This window comes from Lathamus discolor, chromosome 1, assembly GCF_037157495.1.
Source record: "Lathamus discolor isolate bLatDis1 chromosome 1, bLatDis1.hap1, whole genome shotgun sequence".
In the NCBI taxonomy this organism is placed as follows: domain Eukaryota; kingdom Metazoa; phylum Chordata; class Aves; order Psittaciformes; family Psittacidae; genus Lathamus; species Lathamus discolor.
Window position 1 is genome coordinate 80,536,134 of NC_088884.1, and position 20,345 is coordinate 80,556,478.

The following is a 20,345-nucleotide window of genomic DNA, read 5'->3' on the forward strand; positions in this document are numbered from 1 at the left end:
ATCTGAACTTAGCAGCTCTGAGTCATGTTTCTTTATGATTTCACAGCAAGGTTGACTAGAAGGGTCACTTTTTAAACAGAAATATATTTGAGGTATAGAAAACAGTCAAAGAACAAGTGGGTAGTGACCTGAGCTGAGACTGTAATCGTGTTATTTTTTGTGTATTTGGGCCTCAGTGTTTCCTTTCTTCTGTGCCCTAGACCCTGCTTTAAATGAAAAATATTTAAAACATTATTCTTTATTTATGACTGAGGAACTGGATGCATTTTCCAGTCTGAAGGTATGTGGTTGCCAGAATCATTAATATGCGTTTTGCTCTATGGCAGAAACAAGAAAAAGATAGGAGAAACAAAATTCTTTATGGTCTTCATGGGGCTGATCCTTCTGCTAAGAGCCAATTTGCATTAGGCGTTGTACCATACCCATTTAAAAGTGTTTTTTTAAGCATTCCTCAAGTAAAAGAAAAAGAAGATCTAATAGAGAAGGCACAGAACAGGGACTTGGAACACTAGTCTTTTTAACTAAGAGTCTCAAATGTCCAACATGATCGTTCTAGACTGTTGAAGAAGAAAAAGAACTTGCTTACCTTGCTCATTGTCAGCCCACTCTGAAACCTGTAGATAAAAGGTACAAGTGGAAAGTATTTTAATATTATATAGATATAAGTATTAACACAAATTTTTCAAGTACAAAAGTACGTCTGAAATAATGTTTCTCTAACTATTAAGGCCTGTAGGAGTATTATGAATTATATTACAACAAAAAAATTGAGCTGTTAAAAAATAGACTGGCTTTAAACATACAAACTCTAAGTACCAGTTCAAACATTTATGCAAAAATCTATCAAGCAAATCTGAGCTGAACTGTTGTTACTGAAAGTGTAAAGAAGGAATTCTATTTACATGTAATAACAGCATGCACTGAAAAGGCCACTTTTCTCCTGTCTCTGACATCTAGATTAGGATCTGTGCTGATACATCTGTTCTTTCTCATGTGTCCGTTACCAGATCAAGTACAGTACCTGACCCTAGAGGACCAGGCTCTTCGTGGAATTTAGCTCACTCTAGGGACTCAAGATTAACCTTTTAACTATAGTTTCTTCTGAATCGGCTGTATCTAACCTGTCAGGCTCCTCTCTTAAACGATTTTTTCCTGTCTTGCTGATTAAGAGGATTGGAATCTTTAAAATAGCAAAATCCTATTATGCCATTTACAAAACAGCATCTGACTCCATGTAGAGGAAATCCTCAAAGGTTGAAGGTTCTTTCCCATATACTACTTAGCCCCCACCTCTGCTTGAGGGTGCTCACTGATCTGCGCAGTGCCTGGAGATCCTCTCCACAGGCATCAGATTCAAGAATCTCAGTCTTGCTTCCACCTTTTCTGTCTTCCCCCACACTGCATTATGAAAAGGGACAACTTTAAGAATTTCTGATTGGTGTAAGTCAAAGTGCCTGTGCTCCATGTTTGCTCTGGGGTGCATACATGCGTGCATACATGCACTCATCCAGTCACCATCCCAGATGTGGCAGTGGCTCCATGGAGAGCCTTACAAAGAGGAGAAAAACAGTTCTTGATAAACTGGTGGAATGGTCCGAATAAAATAAGATGCAGTTCAATAAGGATGAAGTCAAAGTGCCACTCTTGGGAATAGTCAGCAGCACAAATGCAGAGGGGGAGTGCCAGGCTAGGTAGCCATTCTGTGATAAATAATCTGTGCTTTGTGCAAATCAGAAACTGATGGAAATGAATACTGACGTATAATGAAAAGAAGTGCCCATGAAGGACATTTAAACAGGAAGATAGTATTGCAATAAATAATCCAGCTCTCCTCTGCACCAGTAAAACCTCAACTGCAGGTGAATCCCCCAGCTAATCTGGAGGAATGTAGTAAGAATGGTCAGAGACCTAAGGAACACAGCACTTCAGGAAAGACTGCTGTTGTTTTGCTCTAGGAACCAGAAATCCTTATGGAGGCATAATAGTGGTCCTCAAGTATGTAAAAGCCTTCTGCAAAAGGAAGGGAATTCTCTATTATCTGTGTCCATGGAAAAGAAGAAAATACATAATTGATTTAGACCACTGCGAATGGTTCAAGTCAGTCATTTGATGTTTTTTGGTTTTTTCAGAAGGGACAGTGAAGAATCTGAAGAGACTGTAGTTAGGATATTGTGGGTTTACCAGCATTAATGGCTTCACGGAGAGTCTAGAGCAATGTGTGCCAGGGCGAGCACTGGGCAGCGGATGCTGTCTTGGAGGAAGGAGATGTGCAAGGAACCTCAGGCTTTCATCATCCTATTTCAACGATTCTTAGTTTTTAGCTGTAGTTATGACAGAGACACATCCCCCAGCAATCCAGAAGGGGATTATATTTTGTATTAAAAGACAAAAATGTTTCTTACAGCAGAGGAAGATGAGGAAGAACCGGAGATGCCTGTTGGCCCTCGGCCTCGCCCGATGTCTGAGCTGCACCTCAAGGAAAAGGCTGTTCCCATGCCTGATGCCAGTGCTTTTTTCATCTTCAGTCCTAACAACAGGTATTTAAGAGACTGCTAAGCTGGACAAGGAGGCGGAGAGCAGGTATCCCTTTCATGCTGGGCCCCAAAGGTTATGCAGTGCAGAGCTCCCTTCCAGCAGTTCATACCAGAGACCTCCTTGGACCAGTCTCTCTTTTAAAGGCCTTGGCATGAAATTCTCATGAAGGCATAACCCCCTGACAATATTCAATGGGAGTTCATGGCACCTGCAAGGCTGATTGAAGACACAAATCATAAAACCTTCAGAAATAAAGGTCTTGGAGGCAAGTCAGTAGTTGGAATTCCCTAATATATTCAGGTCCAAACTGCAAGCAAGCCATCATGCAATCAGTCAAGCATGAGGTAGGAGCTTCCTTTCCTAATGGCTGCTCAAAATCCACTCACAGTAGGGAGTTCATGTGTTTCTGCTCGTTCCTACACGTCAAGAATGAGCACAGAAGAAAAGGGAGGAGGAAGAGAGTCCATAGCTCTGAGGGGAGACTGAGAATAATAATTCTCTTGCTTCCCTTGGGTTCCCTCAATGTGGATTCATATTGCCCCAACTGTCTACCCAACACAGATGTGCGAGACCAGTTCTGTGAGTGAAGGGCTGAGAAATGACACAGAGGAATGTATCTTCCCAAGGGTGCAGAAATTAACTCATTGCCCCATAGTCTGTGCAGTACTGTGTATCCCAACATCTCCCTTGGGCACTTGGCCTCCAATCACAGCCCCGAAGTAAAGCAGGGCTGTAAGAGCGCAGCTGAGTTTACATCCAGTCTTTCCACAGTGGGGTTTGTGCCACTCCTCCTTGGGTATGTGCAGCAGGGAGGGACTGATGATGACTGGGACTCATGGACTCTAATGTCAGCTTTGCCACCCACCCACTATCGCTTTTTGAAGAGAAGTAAATTAACCTCGGCAATCATCTGTAAAATTGCTTTAATAGGGGCTTGGAGGCTTAACAGCCAAAAGTAGAGCTAAATGGATTAATGAAGTGTCTCTAGAATTATGCATAGGAGTGTTATGAGGTTTAACTCCTCCTGCCCTGATACCGACCTATGGAAAGTGCTGCAATGGTCTCCAGTAAGGACGCTGCTGTTTGGTGGGAGACTGCTACTTCTTTACCTACTAGTTTCCTACCAAGAGTGCCAAGCACTCTATATTTGGATGATGTCCAACAGACACCCTGCATGGCATGATGTCCTCTCAGAAGCCCTTTGCAGCCTGTCTTACATCTATTTGGCCAGGTCTATGCCCTATAACCAAGGTAGATGCCCCATGATGAATAGTAGAATGAATCGGGAATGATTCTGTGAATGAAAGCAAAGGATATAATTTGGGGCTGGAACGTTTCAGACCACATTTAAATCACAAAGGACTCTGTCAGGAGGGAACTGTTCTTCGTTCAAATGCACTGAGCATGAGTCCCACAGGCAGCCAGTCACTCTGCGTGCATCACTGCACGACATGGAGAGCCAAGGCTGCCCGGCATCCGTCACAGCTGCTGGGCCCATCATTCTCCCTGCTGCTGGGGCAGAGGGAAGGTGCTCTGCAGAGCAATCCTCCGGGGCCAGTCCTGCTGGCAAAAGAGAAGGGTGGAATGTTTCCCATGTCTTGCTATTCTCTGAGAGATGAAGTTGTGCCTCTCCTCTCTCTTTCAGGTTTCGTGTCCACTGCCATCGAATCGTTAATGATAACATTTTCACCAACTTGATCCTATTTTTCATCTTGCTCAGCAGCATCTCCCTGGCCGCTGAGGACCCCGTCCGACACCTCTCCTTTAGGAACCAAGTATGCTTCCCATCCTCCTTCCCTCACTGTATACTAAAAGTGTGGTATAAGCAGATCATGATTTGAACCAAGGAAATGCAGAAAAAGCTGCATCAGAGGCTTTAGGGGTAACTCCCTATCCTTTTTTAGGCTGTGTGTGAGAGAACATGAATCAGTGCACAATCTGGCCTCTAGTTCATTTCAGAAGCGTGTGTAGGGCAAGGAAGGGCAGGAGGCTGAAGCGAAATTATTGTTCCCAGGAATTAAGGCATTAGAAATGGGCTGTAGAAACATTGGTTGGGATACAGATAATTATAATATGGGCGATTTGCTGGTTCCCTTTGGAACATGCCACATGATTTCTGTTGAAGTAAAAGGTCCAGGGCCTGACTTTGATTTTGTTCACACTGGTGAAAATCAGGAGTAACACTCTTGAGATTGATGCAGTCACTCTGGAGGAAAATGGTGCTATCAAGGTTAGAATCAGACTATTTGAACACAAGCTGCAAAGCTATCATTAAATTTGAGATAATCCTCAGAAAATATGCTGTGCTCCTCTCCTCAACATTCTGGTGGAAGGAGAGGAAGGCATTCAGCACAGAGATACATTATCACCTTCTTTCCTGCCCATTCTTATTAGCCTTTTGGAACATTCAGTGTTCCCTTAACTTTGCCAGTGGTTGTTCCCATCTGGGATCACTGCTGAAATCAAGCAAGTCAGCAGTCATATGTGAGACTTCTAATTTCTGCTTGTCTGCAGTGGCATTTTGGTGTCTTTATGCCTGAAGAATTTGCTAGGCTTAAAGACTGGGACAATTTTCTATGTTGTTTAATAATAAAACCCTAATTTAATGCTCAGTGTTCCACCTCCATGAAATATCCTGGCCTCAGCATGCATTTAAAGACACATGTGCATGCAGAGAAGGTGTTAATGGAGATTTCTTCCTGAGCTTATCTCAGAGCTGCTTTGCATTTTGTCCTGAAACAAGGTGCTAAATAATACAGTAGAATTTGTATCACCAATGACTTGTTTGTGCAATTAAGTGTGCCCACAATGTAGGGATAAATGTATGTCAGTATGTATTAGTGCTGCAGCATGATGTCAACTGGCATATGGGCTTCTGACATACCACAGAAGTTGCAACAGAGAGATTTAAATGAGGAAAAAAGTAGTCAAAGCTGATTGTCCTGGATAAAAGAGCTGGAGGTTTGGGACAAAGTGTTGTCTTGTGAATTTGAAGCCACTGATGTTGCATGAAAACTTGTGTTTAATTTTTGCAGGTACAGATGTTTAAAATGTATCATACAAGGGGACACTGACAAGATGTTTGGGTTGCAAATGTGGTCTGCCTTTACACTTTGACAGTAGAACAGTAAGAATACGTCTCGCCCTGTGGCCACACAGAGGCCTGAGAGGGAACGAAAGCAAGCTGAAAGCAAACTAACTGCTTCTAACCTCACACTGGGTCAACATAACCAGGCATTAGCAAGTGCCCAAGAACTACTACTGTGCAGACTACTGCTGCTGTTGACAAAAAGTGTCCTAGGGTAGGAAGACAGGAACAGAGATCCCAGGAAGGGCTAGCGAAGAGGCTTGCACACTGCTTCTGTCCTAGGCGGGCTAGTGGCTATGTCTTTCTTGTGTCACACAAGGCTCAGGCAGCAGGCGTTTGGAAGTGCATCCCCAGTCTGATCAAACAGCCTTTAAAGCCCAAACAGGTCCTGAGACTGTGTGCCCACACTATTCTCCTGTTTGCACCTTGACAAGGTGCTTGTTCATTATAATATATTCTAAAGTAAATTCATATTTAGATAATAATAAATATGCCTGCTGATAAGTGTGCTTCCTGCACAGGTGGAGCAGTGATCGTTTTCATTAGGCATGATCTCATCTATAAAGGACGTCTTTACTAGCTGCAGCTTTGGGGCCACCTTCACCGATATGCTGTAGCTGCTTTGCAGTGCTTTAGTGATGTAAAGCAGCTGCAGGTACAGCTTGATTATCCACTTTAATCAAGTTTATGACTGCTTTATGTTGGTGGAGTCATGCAAAGCAGCGTGAGAGTACCCATGAATTTGGCCCATTGATTATAAAATTATTCCTCTCATATAATAACCAAATGTCAGGGCCTACATGCATGGGGGCATTTCCAGCCATAATATGTGTAAATTAATATAGAATGCAATTGAGATCTGTCCATCCTTGAAATGGCCCTTTTTTTTTAATTCTCTAAGTTACAAAAATTGATGGAGCACAAGACAGCCTTGAAGAAGTGAGAACAACTTGGGGTCAAAAACCGAGCAGTGACCTGAAAAAAATGTTAAGTTACACAGTAGCAGCAAGTGATACATACCCCTCCACTTGACGTTTAGTGTCTGCATATTAGTTCAGATTCAGATCATGCTTAAATAGTGCCATCTAAAATAACCCTGTAATTTGCAGTAGCTACCCTACTGCCTGTGACATTCCAAGCTGTGAGAATTTAGCCATTTATAAATCTGAGTTACGGTACAGGCACTGAAATACAAAAACCAGCTGTGGGATGGGAGAGGGCACTTTACTGCTGTATGTTTATTAGTATTTTAGCAGTAAAGGCTTAAATCTGACAAATGATCAGTTTTCTACAACTTCCATATATTTTCCTGCTCATGGGCAAGCAACAGTAAAATAACAGCAATCCTAGGGCACGATACTTTTGATTTTCACCACTTATAGACAACACTAAAATGGCTTGGGATATTGCAAGACACTGGAAATAAAAATAGTTCCATTTTGCTCCCATTAGTCAATGAGGAAGTTCCCACTTTTCATTTTGTGGAAGGTCCATTGAGCAGCAGCAAAGGATATTTCTGATACTTTGAAAATCACTTTACACTTCCAGACTTGCTGTTGCCTGTTGTGACACTCTAGGACCACTTTCTGTGGTCTGCTATGCATGCCACCAGTACCCCCATCCCCAGGTCTAAGTTCATGGGAATGATGAGTGCCTTTCAGCTTGCCTGTTATCCAGGATGCCAATGGGAAGATGCAAGATCAAAGTTAGGCACCTTTAGCACATGACGGTATTACGGTTGCAATACAAGAGTTGGGATTCTGTTCAATTGGCAGAGTCTTTGTTTTTCAGCCTAATCCAGGGCAAATCAGGATAGACAAAAAAAATAGCAAGAGCATGAATCTGAGGTTTGCTTTTCTTCCTTTGCAAGAGGCACAGAACAAGCCTGAATGGAAATTAATAAGAAGGAATGTCATGTTTTCCACTGGGAGACCGGGCTCCTTGTATTCTCAGTTTGGATGTGTATTTGGGAAAATCCTGGAATCGTCTGTTCTCTATCAGATTAAAAAAGAAAAAATCCTACAACAACCAAAACTTATTTTGCCTCTAGAGTCCTCATGGGATTGTAACTCAGAAAAGATTTCGTGAAATGTGCTGCTTGTCCTCTGTGCCAGGACCTTCACTGCATTCAACAGGACTTTGTTACAAAACTGTTTCCTTGTCCCCTTGTTAAAAGGCATATGTATTTGATTTTGAGCTATGATTTCCCATGCAAGTGATCAGTCACTGATCTGCCCTCCCCAATCCTATTCCCTTTTGTTTTTACAGATTCTCTTTTATTTTGATATAGTTTTTACTGTCATTTTCACCATTGAAATTGCTCTGAAGGTAAAGTGCCCATCTTCTCTACCATTACTTGTTCACAAGCTTACTAGTTTTCTGCCACTGTCTGTTGCTAACACACACGCCTGTTTGTTCCTGGGTCACACTCAGTACCACTAACCCAATTGTGCTTATTTTTCAGATCCTAGGCAATGCAGACTATGTCTTCACTAGTATCTTTACATTAGAAATTATTCTTAAGGTAACCAATCTGAGCAATACACTCGTTTTCCTCTTTCTCTCTTTTTTTCTCTCTCTCTTTCTCTCTCTCTCTCTCTTTCTTTCTTTGTTTCACTTTCTTTTTCTGTTTGTTTTTTTTTTTAACCCCATTATTATCTCTACACAAAGGGTTATTTATCTTTTGATTTTAATGCTTTGGTAGTTGCTTAAAAAGTCTTCTGTGAAATTTTAATATTCAAACTTATCATTCAGGGCCTATATATAAAAAAAAAAAAAAAAAGAAGAAATAATACAAAGCTTTTTATGGGAATCACAATGAAAGGATGATCCTGTTGGGAAAAGTAAGAGGAGGCCAAGAAGGTGGCCATCACCCCGTAAATGGCTCTACTCTGGCCAGTATTCTGAAACCCATATTTGTTCCCTGTGCAAGGAACCCTGAGAGCACACACCTCCGCTTACACATGCTACAACTCATTCTGCACAACTCTTGAGGCTGGGCCAGAGAGTGGCCTATGTAAGTGGGTGGTTGATAACCCTGTAAGGTTACAGGATGCGCAGTCAAGTAGGAGACAGGGAGCTCAGTGCAGTAGCTCACTTTTTAGATGTGAAGAGTTAACCAAGAGTACAAGTCATTGAAACACCAAGGACTGTAGCTGCCAATGAAAAACTGCTGCATTGCCTGTTTGAAACCTGCCTTCCCGTTTCCCAGGAACATACTCTATACCAAGGGAAATGTGCAGAATAGTGGTTTAGCCTGGAAGAAAATAAAAATAGGCTGCCTTGTTCTTAACACTAATTTTCCCAAATTGGTAGGCTAATAATTTAAATAACAGTAATTGAGCAGAGTTCTGGCTTTCTAAATGCTAGGTTCATTTGGCAGCTTGGATTTTTCCTCAGCAAGCTAGTTCTAAATGCTGGCAGGCAGTACCTTAGCTTTGCTCAGATCTTGCAGTTCAAGACCCTAATAACAGTATCCATACTGGAGGCTGGCAAGCAGGGTGGCCCCGGAATATTTTTTTGTAGATAAACGTGCTTTTTTGTTATGACTTAAAATCACCAAAGCCATAATGTTCTCCAAAGAGATGTACATGTTATGCCTCTGTGAGTGTGCATCTCTGCCTACACAATAAATCTGAAAAAGCACATACCAAATGGCTGATCAAAAAGGCCTGTCAAAAAAGAAAAACCTCTCAACATCAACACTTAAAAATAAAACCATAGCTCAAGACACCTGTTTGAACTTAGAATTACTAATTCTGCTTCCACTGGAGCAAATAATAACACTCCTAATGAGTTCAGTGGAAGGAGAACCTAAGCAAACCCACTGGTGTATCTCTGTTTTTATCAGGAGAGTGCGTCAGAGGGGCCTTCCTTATGTCCTCCCATTAATTTCAGTGGGTTCATGTCACCACCCCTGGATAGTCTCTGAGTTCAAACTGGAGAAAAGCGCAAGGACTACAATTGTTTAAGAAATTCTTCTGTTCTTGTCCTGTCAGTTCCTGCTTCACAAGTTGCATTGGTTTTTCAATGCGTGTTTCTCTGCTGCTTTGAATTGAGCACAGTGCTTTCCACACAGAAAAGTTAGCCTAAATACTGAAAAACAAAAGAATCAAAGCTGTAGAGAAACAAGCTTCCTCTGACCTCATGTTGTGGATGACACCTGCAAGCTTCACGCTGCCATGGTGGAGTCTGGTGAATGTTAGCAAGGTGACTACCAAGGTTTTTTTAATTGTCATTCTAAAAGCTAGTTCAGTGCCCTAGACAGGAGGCAGATGTAGATTATAGACTCGTTGAGAGTCTCTTCTGAGATACCAACATCTCTCAGCTGGCTTGAGAGAACCACAGTTTGCATAGAACTTAAACTCAGCAGAGCTTCTCTTCCTGATTTCAATGGTGCCTCCTTTCTTTCAAGATTGCCATACAAAATCTAACCAAGCATCTTTACCACCTTTGTTATGGCAAGAACCCCTCCCCTCTTTCCCAAGTGAATGTGTCTATAAGTATAAATTCTAAGCCAAGACCAGAGTTTATACTTCCTCCCCTTCTAAGTTCTGTCTGATTGATAGGCAGTTCCCTGGTATCATGGAAGTTTGGTGAAAAAATAATGTGATACACCATGTTCCCTTCCACCCCTCCTCTGAATAAAGCTGTCCCAGGCAGGCATGGCTGGAAACCACTAGCATGTATGCCATCCTGAGCCATTAGCAGGAGCCAGAAAACTCAATTTCTCATTCACTCTTCTCTGCTGGGAGTCTGGCTAGAGCTCATCATTGAGGAACAGCCTCACGGTGTCTGCTTCGAGTTACTTTAGACATCTAATTTAGATGGGATTCAGAGGATGAAATTTAGCAGCCTATGTTCCTAACCCAGGTAACAGAGGGACATTAGCTGTTGTGGTGATGGGGTTTCTTCAAAGCCGCTCCTTAGGTTGCTCACTGAGTCTAAGGTAGGTAGTACAAATACCCCCATGAGCTCACCCTCTTTAACCATGCCAGACTCATTTAGTCACATTCTGTAACTGAGCTCAGTCTGAAATTCAAATTCTGACCTCAGAGGTGTTTAGGTCTGACATTGCGGGTGAGACCCAGTTCTGTTTATTGTTTACATGGTCACTTAAACCAATTCTGGAGCTGTGACATCCTCCTTAAAGCCAGCAGGTATTAAATACCCCTTCGTACCCAGATGGGGCGGAGTGTCCCTTGTAAAACATGTAAGATCTTTTCCCTCCTCTGCTGGGTGATGTTCATAATGATTACCTCCCCTAAGAAACCACTCTGTCTCAAAGAATCTTATCTCAGGCTTTGTGAGGAAAACCAAGGGGAAAGTGCAACTGCTTCTAGAATAAAAGCGGAAAAAACTGAATAGGGATAGGAAAAGGAATACAGAATTGAGCTGAACAGAAGAAGCAAACTGAAGAGAGATGAAATTCCTCCTGTTAGTTCAGCTCCAAAGCATAGAATTCCTGCAGGATTCTGTTTTTTCTTCACAGAGGGAAGAGAACTCAGCTGTCCACTGCAGCTGGTCTGAGCACTGAAAAACATTACAAAAGAGCCTTTTTTTTTTTTATTCAATTTAGCTCAAGAGGCATTTATATAATACAAGCATCATACCCACAAGTGTCCTCTGCCATTGAAGAAAAAGGAAAAAGCATATGATTGCAAAGAGTAGTTTTTGCAAACAGTCATTCTGCTGCTTTGCTGATTCTAAACATTATGTATTCTATGCACTCACAGTGCGTATTTTCCTCACTGAACCTAGCATTTGTTTTCCCTAGTTAGGTCTTTTATAGTTGTCTTAATGTCTTTTTCACTCTCACTTCTTTCAATGGGGACTCAGCTTCTCCTTTGAGGTCTGGGGGTAAATTGTCTGCTATGTTAGAAACTCTGCCCCTCCCCAGTTATATACTCTGAGCACAACCAGATGTGTTTGGTTTCTGAACAGTTGCTAATGGCAAAGTATGTCTGTGTCTTCATGTGCCTTCCTGCAGATGACCGCATATGGGGCTTTCCTCCATAAAGGCTCCTTCTGCAGAAACTATTTCAACATCTTAGACCTGCTGGTGGTCAGCGTTTCTCTCATCTCCTTTGGGATCCAGTGAGTGAGCTATTTTCAACTGGCTGTTGTTTGGGGATTGCAGGGCTGGATCGGGAAGTAACATCTGAGGCTCATTGTCTTACCTGGGTAAGACTTTTTTTTTCATGAGCCTGGAGGTATTTGCCTCAGATGATTCAAGACGATTAAAATTCATCCTCTAGAGGGGAGGTAATAATTGGGAAATTCTACTCTAATGACATGGAGGGGGTAACTTCCAGAAAGAGCAAATGAGAACTAGAAATGGTCCATGGGGAATCACGGTTCTTAGCTTTGTTCCAAGATGTCTTGATTCACTGTATCAGTTCAGGACAGTTGAGTGACTTACTGTTCCCTCCTAGAGTTCTCATAACCTCTTTGGAAAATGGGCTGATAGTGTTTTGCTACTTCCTAAGATGTTGTGGGTCTTGGTCAATCAAAAACCATCAAGAGTTTGAAGAGCTGTGTGAAAAGGTGCAGAGTACTGGTGGCAGTGACTGTTGATCCTGCTTCTGTTGCATCACGCTGTATTGGTTGATGGGTTAATTTGCTTAATAAGTTTATAGATTTACTTGACTGTATGGAACTTTATGTGTTGGTTAGGGGGTTTTCTAAGTAGTTTCCCACCTGATAAGAAACGAGCTCCCAGTTGTCACCATTACAGGTTAGCAGCTCACATACGTTATTTTCCAGAACTAAGTCATTTGACAGTCAAACAGAAGGATTTGACAGGTCCGTTAGGCTTTCAGTCAAGGTTTTAAGAATGGCACACTGCTCATTTTGACCTGCTGTTTCTTTCTTACAGACCTAACTAGATTCTTAGTGTGTTGGTAAAAGAAACTGTTCCCAAAATCAGTAAGGAGGGCCTGATGTCATACAGCATGGAAAAGCTTCTCAGCCAGGATTTTAGTCTTGGAAGATGCAGAGAGTACTGTTGTAGAAGATAATTATGTTCAGTACTTAAAATTAAGTACATAAGTAATCCTAGTTGATTCAGTGGGACTTCCGCATCTTTAAATTTATGTACACAATCAATTGATTTGTGAGATCAGAGGTCAAACACATTGCAGGATCAAACTCCAGGTGGATGGTATATCTTTAATGCTGGATTCACCTAGAGTTTCCACTCTTCTACAAATATTTCAGTGGAGTGCTTCTTTGAACCTTATCTGAAAATATCTTGTATGACTACATCTTGACTCAATTTCTGTATCATGGATATCTACAGAGTGTTTGGCAGCTTGCCCTGCTTTAAGAAAAAAACAATATACCCTGCCTGTGTTCAGTCCCCTTCATTAAACAGCAAAGGTGGTGAAAGCCAGGAGCATGTGTACTGAGCTTGCCTACATCAGGAAGCAAGACCTAAAAATATAACACCAGAGAGTAGTTTTATTAGCCCTGAAGTGCCATAGCAAAGAGTTGACACTCTAACTATCCTGAGCAGTCTAAGGCTATGTGGGATTTCAAACAAGAAAGAGTAGGTAAAATCCATCTGCCTTTGCAGCACACCCCCTGTACTGCTGTATCTCTCAAACCTTCCAATACTTGCTTCCAGGTCCAGTGCTATCAATGTGGTGAAGATCCTGCGTGTTCTGCGAGTCCTTAGACCACTGAGGGCCATTAACAGAGCCAAAGGACTAAAGGTTAGAAAAGTCCCAATGCATTCTCTAAACTATAAATTCAAGTTATTTCAAGCTACAAGGATTTTTGCAGTGGTTCAGGTAGTATTTCAGCAGAATCACAGAATGGTTGATGTTGGAAGGGACCTCCAGAGGTTGTCTTGTCCAACAACCCCACTCAAGCAGGGCCACCAAGAGTGGGTTGCCTGGGACCATGCCCAGATAGCTTTTGAATACCCCAAGGTGGGAGACTCCATGACTCTCTGAGTGACCTGTTCCAATGCTCAGTCATTTCACAATAAAAAAGTACTTCCCAATGTTCAGTTGAATTTCCTGTATTTCCTGTGTTTCAGTTTGTGCCTATTGCCTTTTGTCCCATCAGTGGGCACCACTGAAAAGAGCCTGGCTCTGCTTTCTCTGTACCCTCCCTTCAGGTACTTACGTACATTGACAAGACTCCCTCTGAGCTTTCTCTTCTCCAGGCTGAATAGTCCCAGCTCTCTCAACCTTATCTCATGGGAGAGATGCTCCAGTCCCTCAATCATCTTTGTGGCTCTTTGCTGGACTTCCTCCAGTACATACATATCTCTCTTGTACTGAGGAGCCTAACTGGACACAGTACTCCAGGTGTGGCGGCCTCGCCACTCCTGAGCAGATGGGAAGGATCACCTCCTTCAGTCTGCTCAAAGTGTTCTGCCTGTTACAGCCCAGGATACCACTCATCTTTGCAGCAAGGGCTCATGTTCAACTTGGTATCCACCAGGACCCTAAAGTCTTTTTCTGCCAAGCTGCTTTCCAGCCAGGTGTCCCACCCATCACCACTGAGGTTAAATGATGTAGTTTGCTGGGATTACAGATGCGCTCACACGTCTATTTTAACATAGCCTTACTGTATTAGATAAATTCCTTCCTGTGGGCTGGTGGTTCCCCAACTGTCTGAGTCAGTGCTGCTGAAAGTTTCAGAGAGCTGAGCTCTGGTATTTTTCTGTCCCTCTCTGCCACTTCCTAAGAGTACAGTGAGGAATGTAACAAATTGGTATTCTCTCCTCTTTCATGAGACATTACTTAATGGGCAATTGTTAGTTGTAAATCTCTTAATTGTATTTTTAGTCTTGGGATTCTCCCTTAGCCAGAGGAGCCAGAACAATCCTGCAAGTTACTTTTGTCCCTATCTTCCATTTGCAGCATGTGGTCCAGTGTGTGTTTGTCGCCATCCGAACCATCGGAAACATTGTGATTGTCACCACTTTGCTGCAGTTCATGTTTGCCTGCATTGGAGTTCAGCTGTTTAAGGTAAAACCATTAGGCCCATTCATTCATCCATTACGCTGAGCTGTATTATGTGATGGGAAGAAAACTATCACCAAGAAGCCTGGGAAGGGGAGATGGAGTCTTGTGTGTGAAAGACAAAACATTTGTGACACTGTCAGTGTTACTTGGGCTCCTGCTACCAGCAGTTCCGCAGAACTGGACCAGGCATATTCAGAACTCCTGCCCTTCATCTGTAATCATAAGAAATCATCAGTAACATCAGTAACCTTCTTCACTAAACAGCTTGTGTCATGACTTAGTGCCAGGGAGGTGAAAAGGGTACTTGCAGGCTGTCTGCCTCCCATCTCATAGAGAGAGCGGCATTCCAGATAATCACAGGAGGCTATTCATTCACTTCTTTATGTTTGTTTTTATTTCTTTGCCCTTCACCGCCCTTCTGACAAGTGTTCTGCAGCACTCAGTAGTCATACACCTTAGGACATACACATAAAAGTACTGTGCAAGCAGATGAAAGCCTGTGCTCTGAACTACATAGATGCGGGCAACTCTCAATCCAGTTTGCTCACATCTGCCTGCAAAAGAGCATGCAAACATACTCATAGTTAGTTTAGCAAGTAGAAAACAGTCTCTTTGCTACGTCATCTGCCCCAACCCTTGTGCTGTCAAGACAATAAGCTTCTTTCCTCTTTCTTCCTTTTCAAGGGCAAGCTGTACAGCTGCACTGATAGCTCCAAGCAGACAGAAGCAGAATGCAGGTGGGTCTGACCTTTCCCAGTTAGCCCCCTTCACTGGCTACCCACTCTCAGGGCCTTGTACTGTAAGTGTAGTTCTGCAATGTTCTCTCTCTGTTCTCATCCACAGAGGGTACTACATTACATACAAGGATGGTGAGGTCAACCAGCCGATGATACAACCCCGGAGCTGGGAGAACAGCAAGTTTGACTTTGATAACGTCTTGACTGCCATGATGGCCCTCTTCACTGTCTCAACCTTTGAGGGCTGGCCAGAGTGAGTGCTTCTTGGACCAGTGCAACAGTAGCAATATCCTCATTCATTTCAAAAGAGAAATTCAAATGCAGAGCATAGTCTTTCCCGTTCTGACTATTTAAATAAGTCTAAAGCATTAAACATAGCAGGAGTAGCAGCAGTCATTGTAATATCATGTACTTTGTAAATTCCTCAGGGCCCAAAGGAATTGCTGTTTCTGTACTTGTAAACGGTGCACAGCACTGTCTGTAGCTCTTAAAAAACGATTGCTAGTAGTAACAGTGATAGCAATCTTTGTTACAAATATTATGTGTATAAATGGATATAAAATGCCTGTCAGGCACTTACCAGTATTGCTGGGTGTTACAAGTTTCCTGATAGAGCAAGCAGGGCCATTTGAAACACAGTAGTGCTATCTCTGCAATATGGGCAGAGGTGGGATGTCTTGCCAGCCTGTGTTGGCTGTGCCACAGGGTGAAAGATTCCCACAGCTTCACTCCGTCAGAGTGACATGGGCATGCAGGGTACCAGGTGGGCTGACCCTGACCTGTGTCACAGGGTGATGCCAGCAGCGATGTTAACAAATGCTAAAAGTGCTGCAATCTCCTTTTCTCACAAAACTGAGCTGCCAACAATACAGACTCTCCTGTCTTCTGTTAACTTAAGGGCATGCTTCTGTTTTAAATTGTAATTGTTCAACTACAAAAAGATTTCACCCCTGAACAGGTTCAAGTGCGTAAAGTTAGCAAGAGCCATGCCTTCTCTTTGCAAGAGTTTACACTCTGCACAGCTGTGAGTGAATTAATTTTGAAACCAGTAGAGGAAAGTCACGAAGTTAAACTTTGTAACATCACCTATAAGGCCTCAAGGCAGTTGCAGATTTTCTCTGCATTGGGCTCCTGTTTGCTTTCAGGTTGCTGTATAGGTCCATTGATTCCCACATGGAAGATGTGGGACCCATCTATAATCACAGGGTTGAGATCTCCATCTTCTTTATTATCTACATCATCATCATTGCTTTCTTCATGATGAACATCTTCGTTGGTTTCGTCATCGTCACATTTCAGGAACAAGGAGAACAAGAGTACAAGAACTGCGAGCTGGACAAAAACCAGGTAATTCACAACAACTTATCGCCACCAAAGATAGAAAATACACTGAGAATGAGCATCTAAGAGATAAATACATACAGAGAGGAACATGTGAAGACTGCCAACAAGATAAAACAATAAGCTGGCTTCACTGCCATCTTTCAGGAGTGAGGTAAAAGAAAAAGCCTTGCTGTAAGATTTGCTCAAGGGATAACATTTACTTAACTATATGTGCTGTACCATTTGGTTCACTGACATTAGATGAGCATGACTAATTGACATTGTCTGGCCAAAGTAAATGCATATGTAACTGTTCAATGGGTAGAATATGCACATTTGGATTGCAACCTGAAAGAAATGCTTATACCAAGCATTTTCATTTCAGTAAAAAACTTGAAACATATTGTATTTCTATTATGCTTGGAGGTAGCTGACCAACCCTGTATTTTGTTTTTATTTTTAAACCTACCTTGCCTCTTTCACAGCGCCAGTGTGTAGAATATGCCCTGAAAGCCCGGCCCCTGCGGAGATACATCCCTAAAAACCAGTACCAGTACAAAGTTTGGTATGTGGTCAACTCCACCTATTTTGAATACCTGATGTTCGTTCTGATCCTGCTGAACACCATCTGCCTGGCCATGCAAGTAAGTAAACAATCATGAAACCCTACAGGTAATGAATTATAAGACTTTGTTAGCGTAAATATCAAAATGGCCAACATTGAGACCTACTTGCACCTTTACCCAGTGTATCGAGGGAAAGGGGCAGGGACATGATAAAAAACTTTGTACCACGTTCATTCCTGATGATATTTAGTTAAAATGCGGAATCTGCCTCTCATCCTCTTCCTGCTAATGTCTGACACTTTAAACAATTCTGGTTTAACTCCTTAAAAACAAATGAGAAGAAGAACCGAACACTTACATTACAGACCAGTGGCCACTATAATAACAAACAACTTCTCAATTCTGACTTGTCTTCTGTAAAACACAGCAATAAGCCTGGAGTTGCCACTCACCCGAGGGCTGAATTTTAAATCTGGGTCTTTTCTGTATTAAAAAGCAAATATTTTGGCAAACAAAACAATCAAAGAAACTGGGGCTAGAGGGTAGGAAGACCCCAGTATCTCTCCTTTAATGTCTGTTAAGAACCATAGAAACTATCTAGAAGAACCTCTAGGGACCCTATTGTCCATCCCATCACCTTAAGGCAGTATCAGCTCCACCTAGGCATTTCTTGCTAGGTGTTTGCCTAACTCTCTTCACTACTGATACTGCTGATTGCCGTACTGTCCACTGTGCTGTGCATTCATTTTCCTTACTGTGCAAAGGTTTTCCAAAGATCTAATGTGAATCCATGAAAGAAACATTTACAAGAATAGCAAATAGAGGTAATAGATTACCATGTGCAATTGGAAAGTTTGCACATTTTTCCAAGTCTGTACTTACCTGGCTTGTTCCTTCCAGTCTGTCTCTGCACAAGGCCTTTCTCACCTCCCTTTCATTTTCAGTCAGTCCCAGGCTCCACCTCCTAAGCCTATCACTGTGCTCCCAGTTTCCTTGGCCACTTGTGCTACCTTCTCTTCTACACTTTGCTTAAGAGCTAGTCTGCCTGTCACTCTCTTCCCTAAATCCCATACTTTCTCCTCACTCTGTCAGTCTATGAACTCTCTTCCCTGGTGTGTGGCCCAGATAGTCCAGATTCGGACTCCTCAAGCAGTCATCCTCTTCTCCTCACTACATAGACTCAGTTGTAGTTACCCCTCCATGGATCTCCTTTTTGGTCTCTCTCTGCCCTTTCATAGATTCATAGAAGTGGAACTTGGATTGGAAGGGATCTTAAAGATCATCTTCCCATTTGGTTGTCTGTTACACTTTGTTCACTTGTCTAGTTTGTACCTCTCCATGCACTCCCACACCAACTTCCCTTTTGATCTTAGCATCCCACTACTACATTTGCCACTGGATCAATCCCAGTCTGCCTCACTCCCAGCCTGCTCTCAAAACTAGCATCAGTTTTCTATCAGTCACTGTCTAAATCTACATTCATAGTCAATTTTCACCTTATTTTCTCTCACTGTCTCCAGTCCAATCTCACCAGGTTTCTTGACCTCCCTACTTTTTCTTCATCTGGTCTAGTTCTTTCCTGTCCCCAGTGAAAAGGCTTCCTTTGCTGTCTTGCCTGCAGTACCAAAAAAGGAGTGAGGCAGCATAAGCACAAGAAAGTGCTCTTATCTCAGCTAAACTATCTACTGCCCTGCTGTCATGAAGCAATAGGGAGAGACTATAATGTTTACTCTGAAGCATGCTCAGTTGCTGTGACAATGGTGCACACATAGGGCAGGTGGAGCTAGAAGCTGTGAGATGTTTGTGAGATGCCGAGGAAGGCCAGCATCTCTGGAGATTCTAGGACGTCTATAGGCATCTTGAGAAAAGTACATTTTTCCAAAGGCTTGTACTGTGGCCAGATTTGGGTCAAACTTTGTAACAGACAGCAAACACAAAAGCCACAGTACAGTGAAATTCCAAGTTTTTAAGTAGAGTACTAGAGTGTTTCAAGGAGAATGTTACAAAAAACTTTAAAAACACCTCAACAATATATTTTTCCCTGGACTGCTTTCAGCTGCAGATGAATTATTTTAACTGAAAGTCCTGTAAATAAATCACCCTGAGCCAATGTAGAATATGAAAGTTCATCCCAGCTGTTTAGCAAAGTTAAGCAATATAGTTTATCAAAGTTAAGCAATTGCCAGTAGAGCCTTATAATATGGACTGGAAGATGACCTTAGAATAAGGCAGTGCAATCAGTCTCAAGTATAATGATCTGGAAATAGGGAAATGAAGAGTGAGGTGGCAACATTTGCTGAAGACACTACTTGAATTAATCAATAGCAGATGGAGAGTAACTTCATAAGACCTTAATAAAGTTAAGTGAATGGGCAGCATGATTGCAAATTTAATTCAGAGTTGACAAATGCAAGATAATGCATATTGGAAAGATATGATTTTAACTGCTCATGTACTTTGCAGAATCTTGAATTAAGTGTAATTACTTGGGGAATGGCTTGGTATCATTATGAACAGCTCAGTGAAACCCCTGTTTACTGTGCAGTAGCAATCAAACAAGAAAGCAATCTGTGTTAGGGAATGGTGAGATAACAAACACAATTGGAGACTGTCTTGTACCATTATGCAAATTGATAATGAGACCTCAACTGGAGTTATGAGTGTGATTTTGGTAGCCACCACTCAAAAAGATTTTTGTATAAAGATGGGAGATCCAGAGGTAAATGGCAAAAATGGCTAGAGATATGGAAATGTTTATGTGTAAAGGGAGATGGGAATTCTGCATTGAAAAGATGGAGCATGTTGGGGGTTTCTTTAGAGAACCTCGACACAAAAGGAGATCAGGAGGGGCCCTGGTGATTCCTAACTAACTAAACAAATTGATACGTCCATTCCTCATGCTGGTGCCGGGCTACTATTTTTCAGCACTACGGTCAGAGCTGCATGTTCAAGGAAGCCATGAATATCCTCAACATGCTCTTCACTGGCCTCTTCACTGTTGAGATGGTCCTGAAATTAATCGCCTTCAAACCCAAGGTAGGTGCTATAGGGGTAGTGTTTCCTGGCCTCTGTGTGTGTGTGCATGTGTGCGGGGCAGCTGTGAGGAGAAGGAGGA

General features: G+C 42.3%; 1 protein-coding gene across 1 annotated transcript in view; it reads left to right on the forward strand.

Moving 5' to 3' along the window:
* CACNA1C (calcium voltage-gated channel subunit alpha1 C) overlaps positions 1 to 20,345 on the forward strand; it is a 489,049-nt gene that overhangs the window by 393,864 nt on the left and 74,840 nt on the right. The window contains exons 20-30 of the mRNA XM_065682645.1: positions 2,405 to 2,537; positions 4,181 to 4,310; positions 7,892 to 7,951; positions 11,613 to 11,719; positions 13,251 to 13,338; positions 14,500 to 14,607; positions 15,289 to 15,341; positions 15,448 to 15,594; positions 16,487 to 16,688; positions 17,150 to 17,308; positions 20,156 to 20,266. Of these exons, the coding sequence (XP_065538717.1) occupies positions 2,405 to 2,537; positions 4,181 to 4,310; positions 7,892 to 7,951; positions 11,613 to 11,719; positions 13,251 to 13,338; positions 14,500 to 14,607; positions 15,289 to 15,341; positions 15,448 to 15,594; positions 16,487 to 16,688; positions 17,150 to 17,308; positions 20,156 to 20,266 (1,298 nt within the window). The remainder of the gene's footprint in view (positions 1 to 2,404; positions 2,538 to 4,180; positions 4,311 to 7,891; positions 7,952 to 11,612; positions 11,720 to 13,250; positions 13,339 to 14,499; positions 14,608 to 15,288; positions 15,342 to 15,447; positions 15,595 to 16,486; positions 16,689 to 17,149; positions 17,309 to 20,155; positions 20,267 to 20,345) is intronic.